General features: G+C 40.2%; 1 protein-coding gene across 1 annotated transcript; it reads left to right on the top strand.

The window, feature by feature from the left end:
- Nucleotides 1–3,946: 3,946 nt before the first annotated feature.
- plin2 (perilipin 2) lies at nucleotides 3,947–9,491 on the top strand. Its single transcript, XM_074623246.1, has 8 exons — nucleotides 3,947–4,038; nucleotides 4,269–4,315; nucleotides 4,831–5,026; nucleotides 5,322–5,404; nucleotides 5,577–5,862; nucleotides 6,479–6,657; nucleotides 8,614–8,730; nucleotides 8,822–9,491. Exons 2-8 carry the CDS (start codon nucleotides 4,286–4,288, stop codon nucleotides 9,263–9,265), a joined length of 1,335 nt encoding a protein of 444 aa, XP_074479347.1. The 5' UTR covers nucleotides 3,947–4,038; nucleotides 4,269–4,285; the 3' UTR covers nucleotides 9,266–9,491.
- The last annotated feature ends 301 nt before the right edge of the window (nucleotides 9,492–9,792 follow it).

Raw genomic sequence — 9,792 nt, 5'->3', positions numbered from 1 at the left:
TCAAATAAAATGACTACTGCTAATGGTCGATATCTTCTTATCCGTGGAGAATGAGGGAAAAGCAACTAGAACGCAATCCAAAAGCTCAGTTAAACAGATGGCCTTAGATTTGAATACATTTCAGTTTCTGTTCTCATTTAAAAGGAGTAGCAGCATATTCATTTTCATCCACATGGCAGCCTGCTCACACAAAATGGACTGTAATTGCGTAAAAATATGAATAAAGAATGAATTCCAACATTTAGTGCTTTCATTGTGACATGATCTTCCCTGAGAGCAGAAACAAAGTACAACTGTGGACTGAGGTTTTTGACCTTTTCTTTTTTATCTGATAGACTGTACGATTCTCAGGTGATTTAATACAAGTCAAGTTAGGACACTGAACCAAAATGACCCTGACAGGTACAGTGAATTGTATTTACACAAGGGGGTGACTCAGCCAGACATACTACTCAACTAAACTGTAGTGGTTTCATTTATTGTAACTGTGCTGCTCAAACAGTATGTGATGAAATCTGAAGATTCAGTTCTGTCATGGCCATTTTCAAAGGGGTCCCTTGACCTCTGACCTCAAGATATGTGAATGAAAATGGGGTCTATGGGTACCCACGAGTCTCCCCTTTACAGACATGTCCACTTTATGATAAGCACATGCAGTTTGAGGCAAGTCATAGTCAAGTCAGCACACTGACACACTGACAGCTGTTGTTGCCTGTTGGGCTGCAGTTTGCCATGTTATGATTTGAGCATATTTCTATGCTAAATGCAGTACCTGTGAGGGTTTCTGGACAATATTTGTCATTGTTTTGTGTTGTTAATTGATTTACAATAACAAATATATACAGACATTTGCATAAAGCAGCATATTTACCCACTCCCATGTTGCTATGAGTATTAAATACTTGACAAATCTCCCTTTAAGGTACATTTTGAACAGATAAAAAATGTGCTATTAATTTGCAATTAATCGCAATTAACTATGGACAATCATGTGTTTAATCGCATTAAGTATTTTAATCGATTGACAGCCCTAATATATAAATATATAATATAATATTTACTTTATATATATTTATATAAATATAAACATAAATATTTATATATTAGTTATGACGACAAGTACCCTTAAAGGAGTAGTGTGTAGGATCTTAATTAATATCACATAAAATTTGTAGGCCAAATATTATATACCTGAAAACCCCATATCATAGATTTCATCATGTAACCCTGATGAGTCATAACTGTTGGTTAACTGGTTGTACTTTGCTTGCCATCACATCACATAAAGGCTGATCAAGGCAATAAAAAGAATCTGACGTGGAGAATAAAATGGGAGCGGATCAATGTCCAGTACAACGTGGTATCTGTGTGCATGTGTGAGTCACATCCTGTATATTACAGTGGATTGTATAAATCACAACTAACTTAAAATCATCTTCCTCCTTCAGACAGAATCTCATTAAAAATTAGAGTCTGTGGTTTACTGTAGCCAACATTTACATATGGGGTCTATTTGAGTTACACAAGGGCTGATAAATGGGCCCCGACGGGTTCATCTGCAGAATCCAATGTGTTGGCCAACTGGAGGATCTGAGCTAAGCCCGTGTTTCCTCATCTGGCCTCCAAATGTGTAGTATAAAAGAAACTGCCTTAACACTTAATTTACATTTTTAATAACGCAAACATTCTTCGCAAAAATGAGCGCTGACGCATAGAGAAAATATTGGAATTGCTCTCAAATTGGAAGCAGAGTCACGCATCTGGCTCTGATGAGCTACTGGCAAACAACAGGCCCGTTCATCTGTGGGTAAACCACCGGCGTATGGTACCATTCAGGCCATTAAGTGAAGTAATCAGAAATGTATTAAGCGAGGTGTTAGGTTGGTCAAATTGCTTGGATTCATTTAGAAATAGCAATGTTTCTCATGAATAGCATGACAGCAAGTATACGGCTACACTGGCTGTTTTTGTGATCATCAGCTAAACATTCACATTACAAAAACTGTTGGATGATCAAAAACATATAAACCATAAAACTAGAATACAACTCACATGTTTTTTGCATTGAGATTGCATCACCATACAGGCTGTCCCGCTGTCATGTCTTACTGGGACACTCAAATAGAACAGAGCCATCGTTAATGTCATTAGTAACACCTGTGCTTTTCCTACTGTGACAACTCAAAATGTCTGCATCTCATCCAATGGTCTTTAATCCATGATGGTTATCAAGGTACAATGTAAATCAAGTGACCTTGAGCCATGAAATGTAAATGATAGTTAGCCCACAAGGGTCCCAAATGATGAGCCCTGTCTGAGCCTGAGTCCTGTGTACTCAAAGCTGAATTCAATCTAACAAAGCAGACAACTGTCTCCAGGGCTCCTGAGCCATAGGGACCTCCAAAACCCTCAGCTTCACTTTGCATTACTCGTCTGTGATCATTTCATTAATTGCATATTTGTTCGGGAACGCGAGCCACTACAGCACACGATCATCTGAAATAATAAGGACCCTCAGCGTTTTCTAGGGGCACTTTTTGTAGAGGGGCCAAAATATAGTCGCATAAAAATCGACTTTTAAAGGGACAGCGCGTAGGATTTGGCGGCATCTACTGGTGTGGTTGCAAATTGCAAACAACTGAGTACCCCTCCGCTCACTCCTCCCTTTCCAAGGCTGCGGTAACGTGAGTCGCCGAGTACAAAGCCGAGGCCATCCTTACCATAATAACTTTAGGAGCAACGGAAGTCAGACGGCGGCTGGCGGTACCACGGTTTTGCACTCTCTTTGGCTCACGTTACCGCAGTTTCACAAGCGTGTCGGCGAACTACGGTGGCCTTCAAGACTCTCTAGAGCCAGTGTTTGGTTTGTCCATTCTGGGCTACTGTAGAAACATGACGGAGCAACATGGCGGACTCCGTGAAGAGGACCCGCCAAGCCCCCAGGAAGTGCGCCAGTCGTCGATCCGAACTTTCGTAGTGGCCAAACGGCGGTACTGCAACTTCCGTGTCCGTCACATGATGCCATTGGGCCCAAAAAGACTTTTCCCCATAGACTTCCATTGGGAAAGAGACGTCTGTAACCCAGCGAATAATTTTTTGAGGTGAATCAACTTCCCAGTAGGAACACTCTAATAGCCCTTATTTAAAAAAAACAAAAACGTTTTTAAAGTTGTAAAACGCACTAATAGCTGAATCCAGAGTTATTTCCCCTCCTCCGTTCATGTGAGTGAGACCCAGACCGAGGCTGGAGCGCAAGCCGTGACGACAGCGTGACGTTGGGACCCCGTGACCAAGTCATGTGAACGAGCGGGCGCATGAACGGGGCATTTTAATACATCCATGGGACCCGCTCCCTATGTAGAGTCATTCTAAGCTAACGAAAACACAACGATTCAGGTGATTATACACTAATGAAAACATATGAATATCATATCCAATTTCTGCTAATAGATCCCACAAAATGTTACAAACTGTTCCTTTAAAAACCTGCAATATCTGAGTTATATATAGTGTTTAAATGTTGCTGGTCTTTAGGCCTTTTGGTGAAAACAGTCTACCATGTGTATTCTTGAGTTCATTGAACTTCTGTACATTAATGTACAGAAAGTGGGAAGAAATAAGATAATGTTTGCCCTGGGGTCTCCTTGAAGGATAGTGAGGCCAAGTGCGCACTTGCATCAATAGTTTTAGAGCTGTAGTAAGTCTAGGAGATTGTTTTTCAAATACTTGAGAAGATCATCATAATCCTCATTTGAACCCAAAAAAATGTCACTTGCTTATGAAACTCTAAGAAATCACACTGCTGTTATGTGTCATAGCTTGACCACGTGACGGCTGGTCTGAGAGGAATTCCCCCGAGTAAACTTTTACCCGTTTTACCTTTGCCCTAGAGGCATTACGTCACAGCGCCGCGTCAGATCTCGCGATATTTACAGAATATAAGTACAGCTGCTGTCGCCTCTCACGTAGTATCTATCAGCAGAGACAGAAAGACAGAAAGTCTACTCACTTACAACTTGGATACACTTTTAACTCTCGGTGAGTCTCTCTACTTGTATTTCTTTAAAGTTACTTTATAAACTACAGCTCTAGTCCAGTTGTTTCTGTAATAAATGTATTATTATGCTATAATAAGGACAGACTGCTGTTAATACGGAAGTAATAGATCTATAATTCTTGTTAAGGAGGAGTTGAGTTTGTTGAGGAGAAAGTGTTTATTTTGTTCTTTAGAATAGAAACTTTACATGTTGTGTTTCATCTTTCTATAGGTTTCATTTCAGAAGACATGGCAGCAGCTGCAGTTATCACAGATCAGGTGAGTTTGCTACTATGACACTATAATAAAGTATAATAATAAACAATTATTTTGGTCCTTTAAAAGCCAAGAAACAACACCAGAAAGTAATGATACACAGTCAGGAATAAGATGTTTTAACCTTTACTTTTTAATATCCATACAATATTATATTATAAAAGTATGGCTTATTGTCCAGTTGTTTCTATTATTACTCTATTGTTATCTAAAAACTCATTGGAATAGTTAGTAACAGGAACAGCACAGTTTTTTTCCTCAGAACTTTATATAGAAAGTTCAATACAGTAGTTACATGTTCAGATTTTCATTACAAAGCATTCAGTAAATATATTTCACAGTATAAAAATATGAAAATGAAATAAATTATATGACAAATAAAAGATGTAAGGAAAGAAAAATTAATAAAAACAATTGGAATAAATTTGAAATGTCTGAATAATCTATTGACGAACAGCACAGTTAAAAAGTGAGTTTGAGTATTGTAAGCTCACTGTTTCCTGTGTATTTCCTCACAGAATGTGGTGGAGAGGGTGACCAGCCTTCCTCTGGTGAGCTCCACCTATGATTTGGTGTCCAGCGTGTACACCAACACCAAGGACACCCACCCTTACATCAAGACCGTGTGCGAGGTCGCCGAGCAAGGGGTGCGGACCATCACCTCCGTGGCTCTCACCACCGCTTCACCCATCATTGGCAAGCTGGAGCCTCAGAGTAAGAGCCCTTTTAGAAAACTTGCGGTTTAGGATGTCAAAACTGAATCCAATGAACTGATACTGACTAGCTGAGTCACACAGAGCATGAAACAGGAAGTTCAGGATAACTGCTGACTCTTACTCATCTTGATCTTTCACCCAGTTTAATCATAACCACCCTGAGTTGAGCTGCTACAACTTGATGTATGAATTCTTTTAATTACAGGAACATTTAATCACTTTTATTCCTAGTTTTTTCAGATTAAATGTATTTATTGACATCTTTATTTACTTGATTCTTTTGTTGCCTACAGTTGCCATGGCCAATAACCTGGCCTGTAAAGGTTTGGACAAGATTGAGAAAACCTTGCCGATTCTTCACCAGCCGTCTGAGCAGGTACGTACTGGATTATTGATCAGACATTATGTCAAAGGTCAGAGCAGTTATTATCAAGCCAAATTGCACAATGTTGTATCTAATATTTGGTGTGGCTTAATCTCTTGTGGATTCAGTCATGACCTTTGTCCAGTCTTTCTCAACTGCTGTTTCCTGCTTTGCCCCTGCCCAGATCGTCTCCAGTGCCAAGGGTGTGGTAACCAGCGCTAAAGACGTCGTGACGGGCACAGTGTCTGGCGCCAAGGACACGGTCTCAGGCACTCTGACCAGCGTCGTGGACAGGACTCGGGGCGCGGTGCAGGATGGGATGGACAAGACTAGGGCGGTTGTCAGCGGGAGCGTCAGCACAGTGCTGGAGAGCAGAGTGGCCCGGATGGTGAGCAGCGGCGTGGACACGGCCCTCAGCACCTCGGAGAGTCTGGTGGAGCAGTACCTGCCTCTGACAGAGGATGAACTGGGTGAGTGGGGGCCAAAAACCTACATCTGAAATCCCCATTTACCACATGACTCCAATGATTTTCCTTCCTTTGTTGGGTGTTTAATGAACAAGTTTTTAAAAGAAAAAAACATGGCATTAAATGAGGTTTACATAACTAAAATACAAATAAGAAAAGCTGGTGAGATTAGGCTTGTTTTTCTGTAACAAGCTGTATCAAGGGTCAGTTATTAACAGGCAGCTTGAGTTTTGTTGTTAAGGTTGATTTTTGTCCAGTTTCCCGGAAAACAGGATTTATCTGATTACGCTCTTCTGAGAATCTAAATTTGCATTAGTGGTCAGTTTTTTCTAAATCATTAAAGGAGTCGTTGTTTAGAGTGAACAAGCAACCTTATAAACTGTGTTAGTTTAAATGGGTCCGATTGACTAGTGAATAACTACATTTCTCATGGATTTAAACCCTCCAGCTACTTTGACGTGCAAAACAATTTGTTGCAGACTTCTCTGTTCTCATATAAAAGTAAAACACTAAACACTTTTATAAGTCTATAAGCAAAATCATAATGGAACTCAAGTAACCAGAGCTTATGTGTCCTCATTTTTAATGTGACATTGCATGTTTCCCTCCCTTGTGACAGAATTGGAGGCAAAAACTGTGAAAGGCTTTGACAGGAAGGAGCCAAGCTACTATGTTCGCCTGGGTTCCCTCTCCACAAAGCTCCGAAAGCGGGCGTACACCACGGCCGTGGCCAAAATCAGAGATGGCAAGCAGCGAAGCATGGGATTCATTTCTGAGCTGAACTCCACTGTTGATCTGGTGGGTCTCTTTTTCCCTTTAATGTCCTCACTAAGAAAAAAACAACAGCATTGCATTTTAATTAATATTCATATAATTAATGACAATCAATTTTTTTTAAACAGAAAACAGTTTTTTATAGGCCTCTACCAAATGGTTGAAATGTCGCTTCATGGTAAAAACAAACAAAAAAACAAACCATGTACTGTTATTATGCTAATAATATGTTAGTATACCAACATATGTCAATTTGTTACTATGGAATTAGTAGTATTACCAGTACTAGTATTATTTCCATGTATTTATTCTAGATATTTGCCATATTTACAGTCGGCTACTTTGAAAACATCTCAGAAATGGTGAAAAATCAGGACATTTTTTCCCTCATTTCCATATGGAAAGAAATTGGGTCATTATATTGATAAATTAAAAAAAAAGTGAATGTTCATAAGTTATTTTATTTCATAAAAAATGTAAATGTATTATCTTAGCATCACTACCTGTATCACTAAAAGATAATTCCACTGAGCCTGTTTTTAGACTGTAAAAAAAATCATACTTATTAATTAAATTATTTCAGCATATATATATATATATATATATATAGTGGAACAACATTAAATGTATGTCATTAACAACAATGAATGATGCAACATTTTTTGTATTTTGTAGCAAATTTTTGCAATTTCAATTACATGATCAGCTTTACTAGCTTTACCATAAAAGGACAACTGAACCGTTTGGTAGAGCATGTTTTAGAAAATTATTTGTCCCTCATTAGACTTTTTTGGCTACATAAATCTGTTCAGTAAAGCCTCTGAAACTGATGTCATAAAGAATATGCCTATATTTGAAAATTCCACCAGAGTCCTAATGTCTGGAATGACTTTTTTATTGCTAACTTCCTGTAAGGAGGCAAACTGAAAAGGCATGCTATTTAAAGACACAGCGACATCTAATGGATTGTTTTTAGCATAACATACCTAAACCGAGTGGTAGAGATGGCTCAACACCTTTTTCTATATGATATAGTGACTCAAAATGCACTCTACCAAACAGTTGTGCAGAACATTCAATTATTCATGAGTAATATTAGTACTTAAAGGGACTATTTGTAACTTTCAGAAATGCTTCTTAACAGCGACACCTGTGGCCGTGAAATCAACGAAAGTCGGCGTCGGGCTCGCGCTTGTTCGCTCTAAATATACCTGAACGAGCATCGCTCAAAACAGTGAGGCGACACAAGTCAGCTAAAACCACAATATCACTCTATATTTCAGCTGCTTGGCAGTAATGTTAGCTGACCAGACGAAGGTCTCTCCATGAACATGATTTAGATCTGATCCTAGTGTTGGCTTTTCCTGCCTAAGTGCAGGCTGAAGCAGCGGGGCTCTGCAGCGTGTCTCCCTGCTCTCTCCTCCCGCAGCCGGAGAGAGCAGAGGAGACACCGGCACCCGGTCGGTAACGAGAGGGTAACATAACTCTCTGAAGAGCTCCGTCGCTTCACAAGACACGGGAAACCTCTGTTGGTCTGGAGGAACTGCAGAATTTATTTCTGCACAAACGTCCCCTGTACATTCACTAGATATTCTCATAGCTAAACTCTTCTGCAGTGTGTAGTGAGCGCGCGTTCACGTCTAGAGGTGGAGCGAGACAGCGAGGACGCGCGCGCATTCTGAGTGAAGGAGAGCATGCAGCGGAGACGAGGCTCCAGCCACACGCAAGCGCGCATATGCGAACGCGCATGTGTGACGACCCGCTACATTTATGCGCATACAAAGTTACAAATAGTCCCTTTAATATAACTTTAGACAAGCTTTACAATAAAGAAACTCTCAGGACAAACTTCAAAAACTGCATGCAAGTAACATAAAAGCTAAATACTAAACATTGTGCCCTAAAGTGGTTTATAAAAAGCACACCATTTCTTTTACGGCTTGTGGACAGAAATTTAAAAGTGTTTTGTTTTTTTTCTAGATTGAATACGGCAGAAAGAATATTAACGGGGCTAACCAGATGGTAAATGACAAGCTGAACTCCCTGGTGGCGTGGAAGTCCAATGGTCCAACCCAGGAGAATGGTCACGAGGCAGAGGTAAGACGGTGGCCAACACAAACATGCAATGAGATAACATACATTATTAAATCTGTGTCAAGTTATTCATCAGTTCATCCTCTCCACTCAGGTTATCGAGTCTCGCACCTTGACCCTGGCACGTTCCCTCACCCACCAGCTCCAGACCACCTGTCTGGTCCTGGTCTCCGGCCTGCAGGGCCTCCCCAACCACATCCAGCAGGAGGTGCTCTCCCTCAGCCACCTCGCCACACAGGTCTACAGCGGTTTCAGCAAGGCCAACGCACTGGGAGACCTGCCAGACAGTGTGCTGACCAGCAGCAAAGTCCAGCTGGGCAAAATGAAAGATTCCCTGGACAACGTCATGGATTATCTGGTCAACAACACGCCGCTCAACTGGCTGGTCGGTCCGTTCTACCCCCGGATGGCTCCAGAGCCGAACCGCACACCGGCTTCCGCTACCTGCTGCACACAAGATCCGTCCTTCAGCCAGTCACATCGAGAGGAGCCCATGGAGGTGGAGATGGAGTCATTTCACTCCCAGCAGCAACAGTGATCCACTACAGCTTTATGTTCTGAGTCTTAAGTAATATATTCTGCTTTTGTAGTCAAAGATTTAACTCTTCTATAGATTTAACTACTATAGTTCCATGTCAAACACAACGCTATTTTATACTATTTTAATTTATAGTTCTATCAGAAATCATTTTTATGCAAGCCAATCCAACAAAATGTAACTGTGCTTGTTACATAAACTTCACTGGAATAAATATTTGCATTTACTTGGTCTTTTTCCCTTCCTCATGAAAACCTGAATGTGCTTTTGTTTCTCTTGAAGAAACAGCTTTGAAATTCTTATAAAGTAATGACAAATATTTACTAAGACATTTTATAAGTCATAAGATAAATGTGGCAAGATCAACTTATATTAAGTTTTTGTTATAAAGAGCAAACAATAAAATTATGTCTAGTATGATACGCCTCCGTGTGCCATGCCATAGTAACCTGATTTAACAACCAATGTTGTGTTTCTCTCACATATATGGACTCCAGTTACACATTAATGCTACAGTAATTAGTTGT

The sequence above is a fragment of the Sebastes fasciatus genome, chromosome 22, assembly GCF_043250625.1.
Source record: "Sebastes fasciatus isolate fSebFas1 chromosome 22, fSebFas1.pri, whole genome shotgun sequence".
Taxonomy (NCBI): Eukaryota; Metazoa; Chordata; class Actinopteri; order Perciformes; family Sebastidae; genus Sebastes; species Sebastes fasciatus.
The sequence above is the reverse complement of the archived record's forward strand: the minus strand, read 5'-3'. Positions and strand labels throughout refer to the sequence as shown.